The 23,940-nt window shown below is 35.6% G+C and overlaps 1 protein-coding gene across 8 annotated transcripts in view; it reads left to right on the top strand.

Annotated features, from left to right (window-relative positions):
* The window catches only part of MSR1 (macrophage scavenger receptor 1), a 79,710-nt gene continuing 56,032 nt past the window's right edge, over positions 263–23,940 (top strand). Inside the window, exons 1-6 of one of the 8 annotated variants that reach the window (XM_021077262.1) lie at positions 263–478; positions 3,202–3,393; positions 11,033–11,127; positions 11,348–11,454; positions 13,073–13,186; positions 19,669–20,057. In XM_021077262.1, the coding sequence (XP_020932921.1) occupies positions 11,352–11,454; positions 13,073–13,186; positions 19,669–20,057 (606 nt within the window). In that variant the 5' untranslated portion in view covers positions 263–478; positions 3,202–3,393; positions 11,033–11,127; positions 11,348–11,351. 8 annotated transcript variants of the gene reach the window in all.

The raw sequence follows: 23,940 nt of genomic DNA, 5'->3' as shown, positions 1-23,940 counted from the left end.
GAAATAGAGGAAAAAAGATTAAGAAAAATGGATCACTTAAAGATTGAGTTTTCCCTCAACATTGTACAGTAGGAAAGAGATCATGAGAATTAGTGGAAGATAATGAGGTTAATAGGAGATAAATAATAATGAGAATGTTCTAGAAGGCAGACATATCTTATAAAAAGGAAAAGATTAATCTTCCATATGTTATGTACGCTATTACAATGACTCCTGTTTTTTTTTCATTTTACTTCTCTTTTTCTTTTGTCATATCCTAGATGGGAAGAGGAATGAGTTATCTGACAAAATTAGATTTTGCAAACTTGTGCACCAAGGAGAGTGCTATTGAAATGCATTAAGAAGGATTTTCAACATGCAAATGTGTCATTTCCTTTCTTCATGTGTCCTGCTGAAATATTATGTGATAAAGGTTTTAGGCTTCATTTGTTAAGAGAGGGAAGTGGATAAATCAGTGCTGCCGTGTTTAGGACACAAGGTAAAAGAAGTTTATTTTAAGGTTTTTTTTCCAAATTGCTTCTATTGAATATGTCTCAACTCTGTGTGTCTCTATGTGCTATGTATGTGATGAGTGATATATATAGTTATGTTTATTGATTTTACATATATATATAAAATTGATAATTTCTAATAGAATATTTTATCCTATCACTAATAATTTGATTTGTTTCAATGATAAAAAAAATAGAGATTCTGGTTAGGTTTTCCAGGAGTGAAAAATGTGTATCTGTGCATGAATATATCTGAAATATACTATACATTTTGCAGGTTGAACTAGCAAAAGATTTTTGGCATTCAATTGTGCATATTTTATTAAAAATTACTGACTTTATTCAAAATATAATTAAATATATTTTAATTGGTCTCATCTTCTTAGTTTTCACATAATACTTTTGATTTTAACCTAATAATAGTTATTACATTTATTGCTCATATACCAGATATGGTTAGGCATCTCCTATATGCACTTCCCTGAACTAGAAATAGGAAAGGGATACAAACATAAAATATGGTCTCTGTCTTCAGGAAGATCATGATCTAAGGCAAACAGGAATAATATAATATAATTGGAGCACTAAGTATTGTGAAAATGCCGCAGTTAACTACTATGGGAATACAGGAGAGGCCACAGTTTGTTCAAAGGGAGAAAGAACTATTAAGAAAAACCTTCATAGAGGTGTTAGAATTTAAGTTCATCTTGAAGCATGGTTAAGATTAATGCGGCATAAAATGGGGGCTAGCATTCTCATTGGCCATGTGAGAACAGTGATAAAAAGTCATAAAACTGAGATTGTAAGTGTTTAATGTGATGGTTAGAAGTGGTTATTCTGGTAGGACACTGCCTATCTTCAGATCTCAGCTTCTCTGCGCTCTTACTTGTGCAATATTAACTAGTTACTTAGATGTTTAGATCTTGGTTTCCCAACATGTCAAATGGGGAAAATACTTCATGGAACAGTTGTAAAGATAAAATAAGAAAAGTTCACATTTTTTAAAAAAATTGATATTTTAAAATAATAGTGATTCATTAATTTTGTGTTTATGAACATTTTTAACTGTTTACAGAAAAATCTGGTTTTGTTTATTTATATATTTTTCACAGCCACACCTGTGGTATGTGGAAGTTCCCAGGCTAGGGGTCAAATCAGAGCTACAGCTACAGGCCTGCCAGCTTCTGCTACAGACACAGCAAACTAAGCAACATCTGTGACCTATGCCACAGCTTATCCACTGAGTGAGGCCAAGGATCAAACCCACATCTTCATAGATACTATGTGAGATTCTTAACCCCCTGAGCCAGAAGGGAGCTATAAAATTTTTGTTTTTAAATAGTAAGGTTTTTAAATAATAAGGTTACAAAGTTCTTATTACCCCAAATCTTAACTGTAAAATTAACACTGAGAGTTTGATGATAAATCTGAATAAGAAATAGTCTTAGAAGAGGAGTTTCCATCGTGGCTTAGCAGGTTGAGAACCCAACTGGTATCCATGAGGATACGGGTTCAATCCTTGGCCTTGCTCAGTGGGTTAAGGATCTGGCGTTGCCACAAGCTGTGGTGTAGGTCATAGACATAGCTCAGATCTGGATTGCCGTGGCTGTGGTTTAGGCCTCAGCTGCAGCTCTAATTGGATCCCTAGCTGAAGCTCTAATTCAACCCCTAGCCCACGAACTTCCATATGCTGCAAGTGCAGCCCTTGAAAATAAAAGAAAAAAGAAAGAAAGAAAAAAAAATAGCCTTATAGGAAAGAATGTGCATTAAATATGTACTTCATCAAAGAGTTTTTTCATATCTATATAAAGAAAGATACCCTGGGGATGTATGAGCAAACAAAAACTCAAGAAGAAAAATAAGGAATAAATAATTACGTGGAAATATCCTTTCCACACTAAAACTAAAACCAAAAAATTTCAAATGAAAGTTACTTTGAGGTTTTATTTAACTCTTGCTAAAATCTAAATGATTCTAAAATAAACATTGTTATTGAGTAGGGGTACATTTGGTTTAAGACATAAATAACTGGAATTTGTGTACATGTGTATGATCCTTTTAAAAAACAGTCAAACAGTAGATACTAAGAAGTTTGAGATAGTTTTCCTGTCACCTGGTTGTTCAACATATGGTAAATTATCCTAAAGAAACATTTCAAAACAAGGAAGCTAAATTATGAAAATATTTATAACATCATTATCATCTATATTAGTAAAACAGTGCCCTCCAAAGAAGAAGGAAAGATTTTTAAAAGAATTATAGGAAAATGGCTACATAAATAAGATACATATATGTTATGAATTACTCTATAGCCCATCATTTTTAATTTGAAACATTTATTGTTGATATGATTTTAAGGGAAATGTTTAAGACCAAATGATAATATACACTATATCAATTACGTAGCATGGATACATTCAAATTTTTTCTTATATTAAAATGATGGTATGATAGAAATTTTGTCCCAATTTACCTTTAATAGTATTAATTTTTTTTTTTTTTTTTTTTAGCAAAAACAGGAGGGAAAAAGAATATGTTTCTAAACGGAATAACACTGATATTCTTTCATTTGGGTTTTCCTGCTGTAGCCTCTGTAAACGTTTTACCCACTTAATGAAAAGCTGATATTGCAGAGATGTGTTTCACTTCTCATGAGAACATGCTTTTAATAGATTATACAAGCTCAAAAGATTTCATGGTTCTTTTTCAGTGCATTGACATTTGGTAAGAAGTTGTAACTTTATGTGAAGTAACTTTTCCTCCTAACTTTGGAAAAGACATTTCAAGTCACATTTTTATGAATTGTTCACCAGCTGCTAACAAAACCTCACATGTCTATGTTCTCTAACATTATTGAAAAATTATTCTGACGGTGATTAGAGAAAAGAACTCAGAGTATCTGGTAAGTCTAAGGAATGCCTTTCAGGCAAAAGTGGGAACTTTGGGGTGAGATTTTTTTCTTTCAGTTTCCTATTTACATACAATTCAGAGAAAAACCTTTTATTTCCCAGTGGGTAGCAGGATATTTACATTTCCATATCAGTGAAATACAAATTTTTCTTGAGGCATAACCCCAGGTATAAAATCCAATCATCTTGCAAAATATTTTATCTTTCATTTATTTATGGAATTTCTTCTAATGTACTTAATATATGTGATTAACACTTACTAAGTGGTAGGAATTCTCTGGTTATTGCACCAAAGAGATAAAAACTCCTGAATCATGGATCTAACTGGGGTGAAAAGAGACAGACAATAGATAAATAAGGAGAACACACTTCATGTTAGAGGGTAATAAGTTTTGTGGGGCATGGAGGAAGCAAGGTAGGCAGGAGAAGAGGAAGTGAAAGGGCTGGGTGGCAATTTTAAATCTGATGCTGGAGAAATGTCTACCTGAGTGAGTGAGCTTTTAGTCAGGACGCAGAAGAGACGGAAAGGTGTTCAAGGGTTTTGAGTAGAATGACATGATCTGACTTACTTTTTAAAGAGGAACTCTGTAGAGGCTGTATGGCGAATAAAATGGAAAGAATAAGAATAATGGAAAGAATAAGAAGGAAGCTGAGAGATCAGGTGGGGAACTATTGAAATAGTTCTGGTGAGAAAGATTATGGTGCTTAAGCCAAGCTGGTAGGAGTGTAGGTGATGAGAGGCCATCAGCTTCTTCATAGATCTGATGGCAGACTGGAAAACAAATCAACAAGATCTGATGGTAGAGTGGATGTGGAGGACAAGGAGTGGGGTCAAGGAGATTCCTGGGTTTGGGGTAACCCAGGTAGTGGATTATTAGAAATCCAGGTAGTGATGCGTGTACCTCCAGATTTGGAGTTGAAAGGAGTGGTTTGGGCAGGAGATAAATATGAACAGCCATCAGCCTTGGAGATGGTATTTAAAACAATGAGACTAGTGAGCTCACCACGGGGGTGAATAAAGAGGAAAAGAGGACAAGAACTGAGAGCAGGCACACTCCAGTGTTGATAGTTTGGGAGATGAAGAGGAATAAGCAAGGAAAAATACTGCTGTCTGGACCATCTCAGTACATTGTCAGTTACCTCTTCTCAACAGAAAAGCATGAACACGACCAGATTTCCCATATACGCTAAAGGCCTTTCACTTTCATACATTTACTGCTTATTGATCTCTCAGGAATCTGCTTCTGCCTCCACCATACAAGTCAAACATCTCCTGTTCCACATGGCAGGTTATGGACGACCGGGCACACCTTGACTAACTTTGACTTCTTGTCTCGACCGTAGTGTCAAATGTCTCTCTTATTTTCAGTGCTGACATTCTTTCCTTACTTGCCCACTAAAAATGTTTGTTCTCAAGGTTCTATCTTTCCCTGAAAAATATTTTCTATTGTTTGATTTTTTTGTCCTTTTCTTTGTGAAAGTGCTATGTTTCGATGCCTGTTCATCAATTCTTTTACATTTCCTCCTCTTTACTATCTCTTGGTTTTGCTCCTCAATTGTCAAAGATGCCCATTTGGGTAGATAAAAATAAACTGCAATATGAGTACTGGGAGAGAGTGGGAGGAATGGCTTTGAGGAAGTCAGGAGTTGCTGTGCCATGAGATAGGAGTCTTTGGGTGAGAGTGATCTAAAATAGAACCCTGGCCTCGGATTAGGACTGCCATGCTTTTCTAGCACTAGCATATTGAAACTGTATTGCCATATGCCTGGCTGTCCTGTATGCCTCACTACATGAAAAATAGTAAAAAATAATGAATGATTATAGTAATAAACATATAGTAATAATAATGTTTATTATTTACAATAATACAAACATCAACATGCTTGTATCAAACATCATGTTTGGCATGCTAACATCAAAGATCCTAGAAAAAGAAAAGTTAGCTTGATGTGGAAAGTACACCATGGTAGCTGGCTATATTATAAAAAAAGAAAAGTCTGATTCTGAGACTTGAGATCTGAGCTGGATATTTTGGCTTTGTCTGTATGTAGGTAGTATTCAAGCTATGGAAGTAGTTGAGATTGTCAGAAAGAGTGTGGAGACTAAGAAAGTAGTAACAGAAAATGCCATCAATCTTAAGACTGCTTCATCAATAATTAACCTAATCTTTTTTCTTTAAATGATATACTCATATATCCCTGTTATAGATTGTTCTAGAAAACAAAGAAAACTCATGGTGTACTCAAGGATAGGAAGGGGGGACTATTTTTCTTTCATCATTCCACCTACCAGATTTTAATGTTGTTCTCCTTTTCAGTCCTCTATACCTCTATAACCTAGATATGGTCACTTAGCCTAATTCACTAGTCAGTATTTTTTAGAGGGTCTTCTTTTTCAAAGTTTTAGTAAATATACCCAGAGAAATCATCATTTGAAATATAGTAATCTACAAAATATGTATAATCATCTGTATAAGCCCATAAAAGATAAAGATGTAGAGGAATAAGGAAGAACAAAATTGAGTGCTGTTTCAGGGTGAAAGGGAAATAAGCAAACTATTTAATGGACCGTGTATTTTTTTATCGCTAGTAATATAACTTAGGTCACTATTACCAAAACAAAGGATTTTTTTTTTTTTTCATTTGTGTGGGTATACGTTCAATGTTATATTTTGGCTAGGTTGTGAAGGCCAGGTCAATTTAAGCCATCAGAAAAATGAAGGAAGAAATTGAAAAGCAGAAAGCCTGCAGCTTCATGCCTTCTCTGGGCTCCTCTTCTGACCCTCTGCCCAGGGCTCCTGATTCCACGATGCTGATGTGCTTTTATCCCCATGTTCTTCCTGCCTTCACGTCCTTTCACACACTTTCCACCCCTGGAATAGTCTCACGACAAATGCCTGCTCCTTGTTCAAAACTCTGATAAAGTGTCATTTTCTCTATGTCCCCACCTGGATGATACACTTTCCCAAAAGAATGAGTCTCCTCTCTTTGGACTATGCCTGTGGTTTGTGTGCATATCTATAAAAATTTTGATCTTCTGTATTAGTACATAAGATCTCTGATGGCTGAGACTATTCTGTACATATTGACTTTGGAATCCTAGAGATTTGCATGGTGTTCGATATAACAACAGAGGACAGGAATTTGTTGAACTGGCCTTCGTGAAGGGACAGATATTTCCATCTTAAAGTCATTAATTTAAATTATCTCAATACATGCCTTTTATTTGTTGTTGTTGTTGTATTTATGATATAGCATCTAGCCTTCTAGAGCCATTTTAAAAAATGAGATTCTTTCTTCCAAGAAACATTTTAAGCCAAGGAGGCCTTGCGGGTTATATAGTGCAAAGTTATTTAAAAGTACATGTGGAAGATCTTCCCATTATAGTGCAGCAGAAGTGAAACCAACTAGTATCATTGAGGATGTGGGTTTGATCCCTGGCCTCACTCAGTGGGTCAGGGATCCAACGTTGCCGTGAGCTATGGTGCAGTTTGCACACGCAGCTTGGATCTGGTTTGGCTGAGGCTGCAGTGTAGGCCAGCAGCTGTACCTCTGATTTGACCCCTAGCCTGGGAACTTCCATATGCCACAAGTGCAGTGCAGCCCTAAAAAGTGCGCGCGCGCGCACACACACACACACACACACACACACTCACACTCACAAAAAGTACCTGTGGAGGTTCTGAGCAAGTATGTGGATAAAAATAACATTCATCCTGCTTTATTGAGACCAGGATTAGATCAGTGTATTATTATTCTGGGTTTGCTATATGTTTTCTCCTTAAAATTCCAGAATGTTAAAGTTTTCTATAAAAAGGCAATCACATAAGTTGTGATAGGTCTGTAATACATATTTTTAAAAAACTAAACACACAAAGAGTGATTTGAAAGATATCCATGAAATAATTTAAGGAACCTGTATTTTTTTTTTTTTTTTGTCTTTTGTCTTTTTTTAGGGCCACACCTGGGGCATATGGAGGTTCCCAGGTTAGGGGTCGAATCAGCACTACAGCTGCTGGCCTACACCACAGCTCACAGCAACGCCAGATCCTTAACCCACTGAGTGAGGCCAGAGATCAAACCCACAGCCCTATGGTTTCTAGTCGGATTTATTTCTGCTGCACCATGGCGGGAACTCAGAACCTGTATTTTTTTTTTTTTTTTAAGTAGACTTTATTTGGGGGACATTTTAAGTTCAGAGAAAAATGGAGCAGAAAGTTCCTTCCCAGTTAACTCTCTTAACTTTGTGCTTTAGAATGGTCTATGTGTTATAACTGGTGAGTTAATATTTATACATTATTAACTAAAACCCATAGTTTAGCTTAGGGTTCCCTGTGCTATATATTCTGTGTGTTTGGACAAATGTATAATGACATCCATCCATCATTACAGTATCATGTAGACTATTTTCATGTCCCTGAAATCCTGTGTGTCGCACCCAGGCGTCCCTCCCTCCCTCTTCTGGAACTCCTGGCAGCCACCTTTTTTTTTTTTTTTTTTTTTTTTTTTTTTTTTAACCACCACCCTAATTTTGCCTTTGAGGAATCTGTATTGTTGCTGAAACTATGAGGGAATTAAAATTCCTTACTTATCATCCACCATGGTGATCCAGGTTGAAGAGTGGTTCTCAGAGAGGGATGGGTGTTTAGCAATGTGTGAGGATAAAGTTTTTGGAGTTTTGCAGGGGAAGCGGGATGTAATGATGAGGAGACACTGTTGACATTTAATGGGTAGCAGCCAGGGGTGATAAGCTTCCTATACAACTAAGACAGTCCTTTGCAAGACAGAATTGTCCCAACCAAAATGCTCATAATGTTTCATTGAGAATACAATGGGATGTGGCTTAACTACTTGCCAGTTGGAATAAGCAGAATAAAAAGGAATGCTGGTTAGGAACAGGCGAGAGAAAGTGACAGTGTCTTGATGGCATAACATAGTCACCCAGTCCTAAGATTTGGTTCATGTTCAACAAAATGTCAAATGAGTACGCATGTGGAGTACAAAAAGTCAGGATTATGGGCAGAAGCTTTACCAGTAAGTTTTCTATGAGAATAAGCAGACCCTCGAGTTCCCACTGTGGCACAAGGAAGCAGGTATGATCCCTTGCCTGGCACAGTGGGTTAAGGATCTGACTTTTTCACTGTTGCAGTGTAGGTCACAGCTGTGGCTTAATCTGATCCCTGGCTGGAAATTCCATATGCAGCCAAAAATGAAAAAAAAATAAAAAAATAAAAAAAAGAAGAAGAAGAAGAAGAAACAAACATCATTTTTGCAGCACCCCATCTCCAAACATCTATCTTTAAAAAAAAAAAAAGCAAAACTATATGAGACTAATAACTTTTTTTTTTTTTTCTTTTGTCTATTTAGGGCCGCACCCACAGCATATGGAGGTTCCCAGTCCAGGGGTTGAATCCGAGCTGTGGCCGACAGCCTATGACACAGCCACAGCAACACCAGATCTGAGCCACGTCTGGAACCTATACCACAACTCACAGCAATGCTGGATCCTTAAACCACTGAGCGTGGCCAGGGATCGAGCCAGTGTCCTCATGGAAACTGGTCGGGTTTGTTAACCACTGAGCCATAATGGGACCTCCCAAGACCAGTATCGTATACAAAACAAATCAGATCATTCATTTGACAAATATTTATTAAATATATTCTATATCCCAGGTTGTTTTAAGTTCCGGTAACACAATATTGAACAAAAACATATTGTTTCACCTCTTACATAGTTCACAGTCTGGAGAGAATTATCAATTTCAAAGTTTTCACTCTTTTTCCAAAGCTATTCTCACCTAGGCAGTTCCTGTCATGGCTTAGCAGTAGTGATTCTGACTAGTATCCATGTGGATCTGGGTTCAATCCCTGGCCTCAATCAGTGGGTTAAGGATTTGGTGTTCCCATGAGCTTCGGTGTAGGTTGAAGACGTGGCTTGGATCTGGCTTTGGTGTGGCTGTGGCTGTGGCATAGGCTGGCAGCTACACCTCTGTTTTGATCTCTAGCCTGGGAACATCCATATGCCTTGGGTGCAGCCCTAAAATAAAAAAAAAAAAAAATTCTTATCCAGATGATTGAGTAATATAAGCAATATTCCTTTGTATTTAAGTGAAAATTGAGCTATAATATTGAAACTATCAGAGCCAAAGGCATAGTCAAACACACGGAGAAGGGGGCAGTAAGCAAACTGAGGAAAAGATTTCTAGATACACAGCGGGGTGCATACTTTGTGACCCATCCTTTATAAACTGAGTTCAAAGTTTAAAAATTTTTCCACAGTTCCAGTTGCTTTGAACTACAGTTTTAAAATGAATTTAGCTAAGTTTTATTGTCATCTCATTTTTAAAAATTATTTGTTCATTTGTTTTGCATGGTAAGTGTAAAACTTATCCAAATCAAATAACAGAATGAATCAAAAAAGGGAAAACGGCAGGAGGATCTGGATCTGAATTAAACAGTTTGGGTTTCTGTGATGGTCAATGTTCCCAGATTCTTGTTTATTTCTTTCACTTTACCTCTGCCTAAGAAAAGAGGATGTAGGTTCTGTAACTTCCCCCTCTGCCCTCTTCCTCTACCGCAGCTGAGTCATTTAAGGAACACAGGGAAACACAGCCAGATCGATGGGATTTACAAAAAACTAAGACCAATTTACCAAATGATGCATGCATAAACTGCAGACTGCAAAATACAGAATCACCTTGGTAATACTTCAAAAAATATATCGACAGGACTTGAGTCACATCCTTTCTTGTCAATACCTCTTCCCAGAGCAGGGTGAATGTTTGCATATGAATGGTTGTCCTTCGTCTTCTGGAGGAGAGATGAGTTCAGTGTCCTGGAGCTGCCAGTGCACAAAGTTAACTTCAGCTGTGCTAAATCCATAACTCAGCATTACAGGAGATAAATAATGACCAGAAGCTGTTGGCTCTATGCTAAACTTATCAGTCAAATGAACTGAACTGTTTCCAAGAAAAAGTCTTTTCTTTTCATGGCAAATGTTCTTAAAATGTGATCCTTAGCTGCTGGCAACAGCAGCTTCACTAAAGAACTTGTTGGAATTGCAAACTCTTAACCCCCACCCTAAATATCAAAATCTTTGAGGGGAGGGGATGGATGTGTGTGGGGGGGAGTGGATATTTCAATCTGTTTTAAATTAAGCCTTTCAGATGATTCTGATGCATCTTAAAGAGACATAGACATAGACTGTGTCATAAAATATAGATTGTGCTTAAAAAAGGTACAATCACATATTTGAGATTCTGCCAACTTATATAGTGAGGGAAGCCCTGACAGAAAAATATACTAGAAAGAAAAAGAAGAAATTAGAAAAAAACAAAAAAAGGGAAAAGAAAGGAAAGGGTAAGAAAGGTAATGAAAAACTATCTTTTCCATGTGGCTCCTAATCTAGTGACTAAACTATCTTTCTAAAGGTATAAATAGATGCTTTGGCAAAAGGAAACTTGGCTCATAAAGCTCCAATAAAAGATCACAGGAAATATTTGTTCCAAATTTCTCATTATAGTTTGTTCTATTCGGAACTTCTGATAAATGATCACAGGAAATATTTACTCCAACTTTTGCACTACTTTTTCTTATAAGGGGAATTCTTTTTTTTTTTTTTTTTTTTCCCAGTTAAACAGTTTTCTGCCACATGGGAAAAAAAATCTTTTAAGCTAAGACAGCAAAGTTACATCTCACTCTAAAAGAACACACACCTGCAATCACAGGTACGGGTTCCACATAAGTTTGTCTTTCAATGTGAAAATGAAAATCTAAATAGGTGTAATATGTTGTTCTATATGGCAGATATATATACTTTTAACTAGTTAATGACACCATTCCCTTGCTAAAATTGGATTTCGATTCTAAATTTTAGTTTGAAACATTATGCTAAAGGGCCCTGGCAATTCCATGTATAATTAACGTATTTTTCCATGCGTTTGTTAGAAGTATGGAACAGTGGCATAGCTTTCCTGATCAACCGGAGGACACTGACAGTTGTATGGAATCTGTCAAGTTCGATGCTCGCTCAATGACAGCTTTGCTTCCTCCAAGTAAGTGGGAGAAAGGTGGGGTGCCTGTGGAGACTGTCCTTAGAGTTTGTGACACTATGTAAAATTATGGTCTGGAGACTTACCCTAAATGTGTATATTCTATGTGCCAAGCTGGATTTCAACATAATTAGCTTGGCAGATGGAATATCCCATCTTGCTTGTACTATAGTTTTTCCTTCTCTTTTTGTCCTTTGCTTTTCCCCACCTTCTCTTTATTTTATTTTTTCTTTACTTAATTTTTTTCTCCTTTTTCATGCAGTCCCTGATAGAACATTATCAAACAATGTCTAAACTTCTAATTTAGGGGTTTACAACCTGAAAATGACATTTCTTTTTTTTTATTAAATAATAAAAGCAACGTCCATAGGAAAAAAATATGGATTTATTCACCAAATCAGAAAAATGCCTTCCTCTGCAAGTAAGATTCCCTTCTACATCATAATTAGCATCTAATTATGCTATGCAAATAGTACTAAAATATTAATATGTTCTGAAACAACCAGAGGATGAGATTTATTGATCCATTCCAAAGTTTAATCAAGATGTGCATCATTTTCTTATTTAATTTTTTTCATTTTTACATTGTATTCAAATCATGAGGCATCCAAATATAAAATTGAGATGGAATTAGAAAAGAGAATTTGCATAATTATCATAGGCAATAATGTTTCTCTTACCTCACTTAAAATCTGAAAAAAATTATATAGTTGCTTGAGGAATTTTATTTTCACCCAGAATATATTCCCATGTGAAACAATAAAATTTATGGTTGCATATATATTGGTGTGATATCAGTATTAAAATTTACCAACTTATGCTTGATAAATTATGAGACAAGTACAACCTATAGAGTTGTACAGGTTATGAGACAAGTACAACTTATAGAGGACAGTAACTTTGTCCTGGATTCTTAGTTAATGGATAATAAAATCAAATGTTCTTAGCAATGCCTATATTGGCTTCTCCTATGACTGTCCCTTTTGCTTCCTACTGAATAAATGAGAATCTGTTTTTTTGTTCCCTTTTTATTCTAATAGGTTTGATAGTAACAATGTAATTAGAGATATAGAATTTTAATTAAGAAGAATAAGTTTTATTTTACTTTAAACTTTTTAAAATCGAAACATCACTGATTTACAGTGTTCTGTTACTTTCAGGTATACACCATGTGTATATTTGTGTAACATACTTGTTTATATTCTTTTCCCTTATAGGTTATTATAGAATATTGAGTATAGCTCCTTATGCTATATAGTAGGTCCCTGTTATTTATTTGATATATGATAGTGTGTATATATTAATCCCAAACTCCTAGTTTAATCCCCCACATCCCTTTCCCCTTTGGTAACCACGAGTTTGTTTTTGATGTCTGTGGATTTATTTCTGTTTTGTAAATTAGTTCATTTGTATCTTTTTTTTTTTTTTTGGATTCCACCTGTAAGTGACAACATGATATTAGTCTCTCTGATTTATTTCACTTAGTGTAAACTCAAGATCCATCCATGTTGCTGAAAATGGCATTTCATTCTTTTTTGTGGCTGAGAAAAATTCCATTGTTTAACTCTACCACGTAAGAAGAGTATGTTTTCTAATAGTGGGTTGGGCTTTTGTGTTTTAGATCCTAAAAATGGCCCAACGCTTCAAGAGAAAATGAAGTCTTTCAAAGCTGCACTGATTGCCCTTTATCTCCTTGTGTTTGTCGTGCTGGTGCCTATCATTGGAGTACTGGCAGGTACAGTACTCTAGACTTCTGCAACTCAGCAACTCATCCTGTGAATTACTTATTGCAGGCACAAAAAAGAAGCATTCAGTCTTTTGTATATGGGATATTTGTAAGGGAAACTTCACATTAGAAAGTGTTCCTCAAATTTATTGAAAGAAAAAAGTAGATTCTGCAAAGTTATTAAATTTTTTTTTAAAAAAAAGAAAGAGCAGAGGAAAATGGAAATTTCCTATGCTATTTCTTTTCTTTTTTTTTTTTAGCTTATAAACTTTGCAGAATCTACTTTTTCATTTAATATGGATATGTGGAGGTAAGATAAACAAACCATTTCAAAAGTATTATCCTATAAATCCTATATATTTCTAGTGGTGCATTACAAATTTCATGGTAAGTATTCTAGTTGCCATTGTGGTCATTTACATTAAAAATGCCTAAAATATAAAAATAAGCCAGTTGCTCTGGAAAAAACACTTTAAATACTAAGAACAGAAAAATCTTCCTGTAAGTCTTCAAAGAGAGGAGACCTTATAAAATAATGGCCACATATTTCCTAAGGGTTTTATTTAAAATATCTCTAAAAATAATCTGATAGCATCCTTTCAAAGCAAAAAATAATGGAGCAATTTACTTGGGTTCTACATGATGTTTGTCAGGCACATACTTTTTTGGAGAGTTTGGTTTGAATTGGGGATAAACTTGAGGGTTTACAGGAGTGGATGGCTTGCATGATAACTCAAACAAGTCTGTAAAGTCATCCCCCTCTGTAGCATTTGTGATGATTTTGATTGACATTTGAATCGATATGCCTTGTACCTCTCCTCTTCTCTGTGAGTGGTGAAAAATCTGGACATATGCTAACAAGAGAGAGGCAGGGAATAAGATGTGTTTTTATGTGCATGCTAATCAGCTTAGCAAGAAAATGCTCCTAATACAAGGCCAAACCTCCTCTGACAAGAGGCAACCTAATTTCTTACTTAGTAGAATTTTGCTAGGTAAGAAATGACAATGAAAACAACAACCGTAACAATAGCTATTTTAGAACGTTGGCTCTGTTCAGGCACTGGACTATACACATGACCTTAATACACCTTATAGTTACCCTTGAGCAAACATATGCTTATCCTTATCATCCACAAAAGGAAACAGCTCAGTGGTAGAGCTGGAGTTCCCACCCATGACTCCTGACTCCTAACCTCTGTGTTCTACCGTCTCCCAGTGCAATTGGGTCTTTAGAACAAAATATGGTCAGCTAATAAACAACAGCACAAAATAGGGTTGCCATAATGGTAGACAGAAAAATATTTTTTCATAGGTAAACGTTAACTCCTACTTTGACCATTAAAAACAAAAAACAACCACAACAAAGTGAACCCTCAACTAATCAAACCAACCATAGCCATCTAGGTAAAATAAACTGATGTGTTTGTTTTTAAACAATGAATTCCCAATGAATGGAGGTTATCTATATGTTGTTTATGTATATGCTCATCTGTAGTGAGAAATGCATAAAACTGAAAGTTATGTCATTATTTGGGATCATTAGCTATTGGCCATTTAGAATTTGGGTAAATTTCAGCACTTTTGTAAAAAACGTGGCCTGCAGAGCCAACCCCAGGGAGTGAAGTTTCTTTCTACCAGGCCTGGGAGCTGCCTCTGCGGACAAAAAGACTTTGGATTCTAATTAAATTCAGAGTCTCTGGGCTATTGGAAGATACTAGCAGGTCAACACATTTGTTCTAGGGTTGACAGTGATTGATCTGAAGTAGTTTTGTTTTGTAAAACTACAGCAGGAACTTGTTAACATTGACGAAAAGCTAAAAATACTCAAATCTTATAGTCACCTTAGCACTCAAATTCACCAGAATTTTGAACAGATTTCCCTGTATCTCTCATACTTGAATAATAAGCAAATGGTAATCCATTTATAGCGGCAAGTTATAGATTGGAATATTTTCTATAAAGAAGTTAAGATATAATACGTATCTCCACCTGATATCAAAGAATTTCAAAAATAGACAAAACATTTCTCTGAAATGATAGAAATTACTCTATTTTGGCAAATATAAATCAGTATATGAAATAAAATGTACATGAAAACTCTAAAGAGTCTTATACACTGAATGATTTAGTAACTGTAAAATATTTTTCCACATGCTACTTTTTTTGCTTTCTTTTATTTTTGTTTTTCGTTTTTGTTTGTTTTGGCTACACCCATGTCATGCCAAAATTGCTGGGCCAAGGATCCGATCCACACCACAGCAGTGAAAATGCAGTGTCTTTAACCTGATAAACTACCACATATTACCTTTTCTTAAAGAAGCTACTAGATCACTATCATAGTATAATAACATATAACAATGTCTCTGGACATTTAATCTAGGATTAATGTATATAAATTGTCACTGATATACTGAAGATCCTTTGACTCAAAATAATATAAAATTTAGGTAGAAGAAGATATTAGCAGGTCTGTAAAATCAAATATCAACTTTGTCTGTGGGTCTTTGCACAAGTCATAAAAGTTTTTCCTCTTTCAAATGTGAAATAGAAAATTCTAAAATGCCATCTCTCTGATAATGAACATATGAAAGAAATGAACATATGAAAATACAAACTCTGATATTCTTAGCTTTGTGATTTGTGATACAGAGTTAAACATTTTTTAAAGTAAGGATTAAATTTTTTTTTCATTTGAGATTTGGGAACACAAACAATATTGTATTTTTAAATCTGGAGTTCCTGTCATGGCCCAGTGGTTAATGAACCCAATTAGCATCCATGAGGATGTGGGTTTGATCCCTGGCCTTGCTCAGTGGGTTAAAGATCTGGCATTGCTGTGAGCTGTGGTAGGTCACAGACGCAGCTTGGATCCCACATTGCTGTGGCTGTGGCATAGGCCGGCAGCAACAGTTCCAATTCGACCTCTAGTCTGGGAAGCTCCATATGCTGTGGGTAATGCCTTAAAAAGACAAAAGACAAAAAAAAAAAAAAAAAAAAAAAAGTCTATCAGCAAAATGTAGCCTTTATTCATGTGGAACTTAGTGTTGAAGAAAAACCCTTGGTCACGTAATATTTTGTCAAGTCTTCCCTTTTCATACTGTGAAAATGATTTGCTTTACCCATATGAAATAAAAAGTACATAGGAGTTCCCATCGTGGCTCAACAGGTTAAAAACACAGCATAGTGTCTATGAGGATGAAGAACCAATCCCTGGCCTTGTTCAGTTGGTTAAGCATCCAGTGCTGCCATGAGTAGCCATGTAGATCACAGATGCGGCTCGGATCTGTGGTTGCTGTGGCTGTGGTATAGACCAGCAGCTGCAGCTCGGATTCGACCCCTAGCCTGAGATCTTCAATATGCCACAGGTGTGGCCTTAAAAAAAAAGTATTTCTAGTGAAAGTAAAATTGTACAGTTGAGTAATTAGATCACTATGCCTACTAAAATAAAGCAGAGATACGACCTTTGTCATGGAACACCCAACCTATTCCCAATTTTTTTATATTACAAAATATTAAGTCCCTTTTGTTATCAACATTAGGCATGAAGATGCTGAATCCAACATATTAATAATAATTAAAATTTGAAAATTATCAAATATTTATTATGTGCTAGGAAAAGATCTAAGTACTTCACATGTAGCAGCTTGTTTAATTATGTAAACACTGACTAGCATTATCCCATTTATACAGATTGTGAAATGGTAGCATGGACAGATTAATTTGCTCAAGGGCACAATTTATAAAGGAAAGGAGAAGAATTGATAATCCAAGCAGTTCTCTTCCAGAATGTGGATTATTAACTGCTACCTAAAAAAGCAGTACTCATCATAAAAGAAAAAAATTTAAGGGAGAGACAACTTTGAGATAATTTTTGCAAATATTGTTAAAGTTTCTGATTTTAAAATCATAATCCATTCCCAGTCAGTTTTGTATTCCCAGAGTTGCTCAAGCTGTGCCTATATAGTAAGTGCTTAATAAGTAAATCATTAACAATTGATGAATATAGAATTGATGAATTGATGATCATAGAATTGATGATTGAATTGATGAACATGTGAATGTTGTCAATCCAAAATTTGCTCCCTATACTTAATATAAAAAATGTGGTGATATCCAACTAAGAAATATACTATTTTGTCCATTTTAATCTATAAATTTAAAAGTGTAAAACAAGGCACACTCAATATGGCTTCTCTTGTGGATTACATCAAAATGTTCCATATCTTATTAATTCAGTTAAGTTAGTTTTAAAGCGAATATCTCGGAAAATATAATGCATTTTTTAAAAATTGGGATTTAATTGCATATGTAATTTAATACTTATTCTTAACAAAATTATAGCTTGCAATTTCCCACTGTGGCTCAGTTGGTAATGAGCCTGACTGGTATCCATGAGGATTCAGGTTTGATCCCCAGCCTCGCTCAGTGGGTTAAAGGAACCTGTGTTGCTGTGAGCTGTGGTGTAGGTTACAGATGCAGCTAGGATCCCGTGTTGCTGTGGCTGTGGTGTAGGCCAGCAGCTGAAGCTCTGATTAACTCCTAGCCAGGGAATTTCCATATGCTGTGAGTGCGGCCCTAAAATGCAAAATAAATAAATGAATAAATAAATAAATAAATAAAGTAATAATAGCTGCCATTATAGTGGCAACCATCATCAAACAGCTTTTTTAAGTAAAGGTGGTGAAGAGTCTGTAACTAAGATGATGTCTTTCAAGGATACGGTACTTTAACTTAAGTAGAGTTTTCATTTGGGCCATCTTTGTGCTTTGAGATTTACATGCCTCCTCTCCTTCACCCTCAACACAACTGCAAAAGTTAACTTTTAGATATTTGAGGAAACCTAAGCAAGAAGATAAATAACTTGCCCAGAGAAACCCAGCTATTAGTTTAAGAGTAGGACTGGATTCCAGAATCAGGTAGCTTGTTCCTGTGCAAACACTAAGCTCTCATTTGTATAACAGGTACCCTGAGATCAGTGTGGAATTAAATGTTTTTCAGGTCTTATCCCACTTAAGTGTCAAAAAACCTATAAAGCTGATACTACTTCCACATCATTTTTATTAAAAAAATACCTGACAGTAGATATAGCTGTTTATGTAGGTATACTTTTAAAACATATGAAGTTACTCTTTATTGCTCAAATGGTCAAATATGGAAAATCTTATGGATTTAAATTAATATGAATAAGAGACTGATATATAGTTAAGTATATAAATAATATAGATATGGATATAGGAAAAAACAATAAAATCTTAATCATCACTGACTAGAAATAAAATGGTATTTAACACTCCAGTGTGTATAATTATCTATTATTTTTATCTGCAAAAGTAATGTTTATACTTTTCTTTTTTTGAAACTATAAACATATTGCTCCAGATCCTTTCAGAGGGATAATTAGCTTGTTTAGAGACCATATGGCCACTTGGAGATATATATCTTCAGCTCTGTATGCCCCCAGATATCTTAATTAATAGAATTTTTTTCTCTAGGAAATAATTACTAATCAAATTGTTCATCAAAGTCTTGAATATATTAGCAGAAATTGAAGCAAACTAATGTAGGGTTTTTGTTGAATAATTCTGATAGAGTCTCATATAGAATACAATGTAGTTATTAAAATTATTTGTGTAAAACAATATTAAGTAATAGTCAAGTCTCCATGGTAGAGTAAAAATTCAAAGGTTGTTTCCAGATTGTATATAAAATCTTGCTTTCTGTAATGAATAATAGTGCGAACAGAGACTTGATATGTAAATACCAAAATGTTAACACTTAATTCAGATGGTAAGAGTAATGGCAAATTATTTTTCCTTATTATTTGTCTTTTCTAAATTTTCTGCTGTAAATATGTATTTTATATTGAGTAATGAGGAGTCTTATAAAATATTTTTAAAGTAAAAAATACCACATTTGCCCAATTTCCTATTTTAGCAACAGTAAATTAGGTCTCTAGAAACTGAAAATGATAATTTTCTGCTAGTTTAATGATAGGATAAGAAAGATGAGCCAACAATGTGTTTAAACAGTGGACAACACTAATACTTCTACTCTTACTACATACTGTTTTTGTCATATTATCATTTATCTTTATAATAACTAACATAGTCAACACGCTTACTTCAGACACACTGTTAAGCATTATCTCATTTTATCCTAACAGCACATCTGAGCACCAGGACAGAATGTACTTCATAATCTGTAGAGTTGACTCTTACTGTCAAAACCAAAGGCAATGGCCCAGAAGATTCTTCTAAGCAGTAATTTAGAAAGAATGACTTTATCATGGAATAAATTCTAATGTGAGAAAATTTTCCCTCTCAGCAATAATGCCTGCCTTGGCTCACACTTTGTATATTTAAAATAACTACTTGATTTCATGTAGTGTTCAGATTGTTACAGCGGGATGGGATAAAGTGATAGGGAATGGAGTGGTGGATGTATTTAAGGATACAGAATATCTCTCTCTTTATTTTTATCTTAATATGCAGCTCATCTCCTGAAATGGGAAATGAAGAATTGTGCAGTTGGCTCAATTAGTGCAGGAAAAGGAAATGACAGTGAAAATGACATGAGATTTCGTGACGTCGTTACAGAACATATGAGCAACATGGAGAAGAGAATTCAGTATCTTTCAGATAATGAAGCCAATCTCGTAGAATCCGAGCATTTCCAAAATTTCACTGCAATGACTGATCAAAGATTTAATGATGTCCTTTCCCAGCTAAATAACTTGCTTTCCTTCATTCAGGAACATGGAAATGTAATAAATGAAATCTCTAAGTCATTAATAAGTCTGAACACCACATTGCTTGATTTGCAGCTCAGTGTCGAAACACTGAAAGGCAAAGTCCAAGAGAATACATTTAAACAACAAGAGGTAAGACTTTCTGTATTGGAAGGTCACATGCTGGAATTGAACCCATCTAGATTCTGTCTCTTCAGATAGTCCAGGGGAAAAAAGTTGCAAACCCTGTTTCAACATCATCCTACTTACTCTGATTCCTCTGGCAACCTTACCAGGTTTCGAATGGTCTTAATTAGCGCCTTCTCTAGATTCTTAGTGAAAGGAGGAGTTTGTTTTTTCATTGACCATAGACTCTCCTAAGGTATTTTAATTTTATAGCTACTGTTAGGATGCCTCTTGAGACTATCTAAACCAATTATAGTTACAATACCTGAGGAGATTTGGACAAGTAGATACTGTAATTTAAAAAAAAAATAAAGTATATTTGATTTACAATGTTCAGGAGTTCCTGTTGTGGCTCAGTGGTTAACAAACCCAACTAGCATCCATGAGGATTCAGGTTTGATCCCTGGCCTCGCTCAGTGGGTTAAGGATCCTGCATTGCTGAGAGCTGTGGTGTAGGTCGCAGACGCGACTCAGATCTGGCTTTGCTGTGGCTGTGGTGTAGGCTGGCAGCTACGGCTCTGATCTGACCCCTAGTCTGGGAACCTCCATATGCCGTGGGTGCAACCCTAAAAGACATAAAGACAAAAACAAAAACAAAACAAAAAAACCCAACACACCAATGTTCTGTGAATTTCTGCTGCACAGCAAAGTGACCCAGTCATACGTATATATACATTATTTTTCTCATATTGTCCTCCATCATGTTCTATCACAAGTTACTGGATATAGTTCCCTATGCTATATAGCAGGACATTCTCTAAATTTTATAATAAATCCAAAATTTTGTCATCACCAAACATATGGAAACCTTATTTACATGGGTAACTCACAAAATCTACTTTTTATTTATTTTTATTTTATTTTATTTTTTGGTCTTTTTAGGGCTGCACCTGCATCATATGGAGGTTCCCAGGCTAGGGGTCAGATCGAAGCTGTAGCCACTGGCCTACCCCATAGCCATGGCATCGCCAGATCCGAGCCATGTCTGCAACCTACACCTCAGCTCGCAGCAACACTGGATCCTTAACCCAATGAGCGAGGCCAGGGATCTAACCTGTATCCTCATGGATACTAGCCAGAATCATTTCCACTGAGCCACAATGAGAACTCCCCAAAATCTACTTTTTAAAATGATGATTTTGTCACCCCCAAGAAGTGCCCTTAAGTGTTAATGTATAAAGATAACTATAATTAAAGAATTAACATTTGAATCGCATGTACAACATCTTACTACCATCATGGGATCAAATACACAAGACAAGGGAGCAAGATGTATTCTATACAGGTTGCTAATAAAAGTTTCTTTGCAAAGGCCCAGATACAACATTTAGACCTTGGGGACTACCTGGTCTCTTTTGCATCTTATCAACTCTGCCATTGTCACACAAAAGTAGTTGTAGACAATATGTAGGCAAATGAGTGAAAATGTGATCCAGTAGGTCTCTATTTACCCAAATAGACTTTGACCCACAGAACATAATTTTCTCACCTTTGCTCTAGGCTATTCCATGACCAGCCCACTAAGTTACTTTGTATTGGTAAGAAAGAAGCAAGTCGCTTATTTCAAAATTGGATTATTTTTGTTTTTGAGTAATTATAATCATCCCTCTCCATTGCAAAATAAACATATAACTAAAACTACACTACTTATATAAAAAACAATTTTCGTATTACAAAGCATCTAAGCCCTAAGATCAAAACCAAAGTGAAAGCTATAAATCTTCCACCATTGGCTAAGTAATGTTGGCGTCTTTGTAGTAGATTTTCCTTAAATAGACACATTCTTAATTAGTGAAGTTGTTTTCTCTATAGATACCATATTATACAGTAGTGATTTATAAAAATATATGTCACTTAAAGCAAGGAGAAGCTTTTAAGTTGTAACATCAGGTGAAAACCAACTAAGTCATTAACTAGAGAATAGATTAAACAGGTCAAAAAAATACTCTGTACATTTGTTATTTGTAAGATACAGTCACTGGGAAACAATGGCATTACTGTTTACATATGGGCACTCTGTTGGGAACCCTCATCCCAACACCAACCTTGATCGTCTGTCTCTGATACTTGCCACATATTCCAAAAAGACTGTTGGTGTTTACCAACAGTTAACACAAATCTGAGTGTATCAAACGCTACTGGAGTTATCAAGGGCTCAGGCTATGGAGGGGTTAGAGAAAATGTACAAAGAAGAAACTGTCCACAGGGCTGAGAAACATGGGAGACAGAGGAAAATAAATTATCAGCTAAGGGAGTAGAAACTGATTAAATCAGAGGGAAAGAGGAAGGGAGGATAAATATTACTTCATGTGGAAATAGGATCAGAGGAGCCATGAGATGGGGTGAGGAGAAAAAGAAGGTGAATGTGATGAAAGAATAGGATTCTCTTTGATGTTGGCAATGCCCCCAATCCAGCAGAGATGAGGGGCTGTCTATGAACCCATGAAAATTGGGAATTGGAAACAAATTGGAAACCATTTGGAAAGCAGCAGAAATCCTGAACTTGTTTGACCTGTGAGCTGTTTGAGTTTGGATAGATTATGCCTAGGTTTTAGAAGAGGTCCCAGTGTAAAAAATGGGGGTGCAAGGGATTGGAAGAATTTCCAAGGCTATTTTTTTTTTTAAGTCAATAGTCATTTGCAGAGATGTGAAACTAGGTCATTGTACATATGTATGTGTGTACACATACTTGCTCACTAAAAGCAATATTAGGAATCTCATTCCCATTGTTTAAAGCAATTTTATTCAAAAAAATTATTAATCTTTGAATCTTTAGGTTGATGCAAGGAAATTAAGTGGATGGCTGAGTTAGTAAATCCTGCTTGAGGAAAAATGTTATAAGTCATACCTACTGGTGGTACCTAACATTTATCAAGGACAGAACAGGCATTAATTTGAAAGAAAAAAAAAAAAAGAACACTGACATGAAATAAAAGAAAGAGGTGGAATTTATCATTTCCTTTGTACCTAGAAAGGACTGTAAGGACGTGAAAGTAAATGCCTGTTTCCAGCAGTGCTGTGAGTGGTAGAGTGTGTATTCTGTGTGCAGATGCTGGATAGGACTTAAAAGGAAAATATGCCAGGCTCTTTCTCTCTTCCCAATAAAAATTATTTCAAGTGAAATCCATACTCAATTTTCAAATAAGGGATGAAAGACATCCCTTTCGGTATGAAAAACGTGGACCATTCCTGGGTTTTAAGTAACACACCACCTGCTGCTAATCCCCTGACCTTTGCTCTGAGGATATTGGGAACTGCGTGAAGTAGCTGGAACAATCTGTAGCCACCAGAATTAAGCTGAGTATATTTATCATGTTGATGTCCTCTACAAACATTCATGTTCACTACTCTTGCACCTTTATACCAAATTGAACAGAAAATGCCAGAGAAGGAGTTAGAGGGGAGAAACATTCTAATCCAGGAAAATGTTTTGGATGGAGGCAGGCACAGTTAAAACAGCAAAAGCTGATTATCTCTCTGCTTCTGAACTGTGCTATTGTAGAGGCAAATCTGAATATCCATTCATGTCTTTCCTAAGGTTTTACTTGTCTCTTGACCCTCCCACCTCAACTTGTCCAGTCTAGTTAAGGGAAGTGTAATTTTGCCTTCATAGTGGCATTAAGGAACAATACTGTTATACTTCTTTGTGCAAATGGGAAATGAGAATCTCTCAACTGTTAAACATAAAAGCCGTTGGAAAAGTATAGAGCATACCATGAAGACAGAGGGTGCTATAAAAATAGAACAGAGACAGAAACCTTAGCAGTATAGTTGAGAAGGTTAGATACATTGGAAAGAGAACACCCAGCACCCAAAGGAAAACCAAGAAAAAGATCTGAAAGTTAAAGTC

The sequence above is a fragment of the Sus scrofa genome, chromosome 17 (genome assembly GCF_000003025.6).
Source record: "Sus scrofa isolate TJ Tabasco breed Duroc chromosome 17, Sscrofa11.1, whole genome shotgun sequence".
Classification (NCBI taxonomy): Eukaryota; Metazoa; Chordata; class Mammalia; order Artiodactyla; family Suidae; genus Sus; species Sus scrofa.
This window is presented reverse-complemented; position numbering and strand designations above follow the sequence as displayed.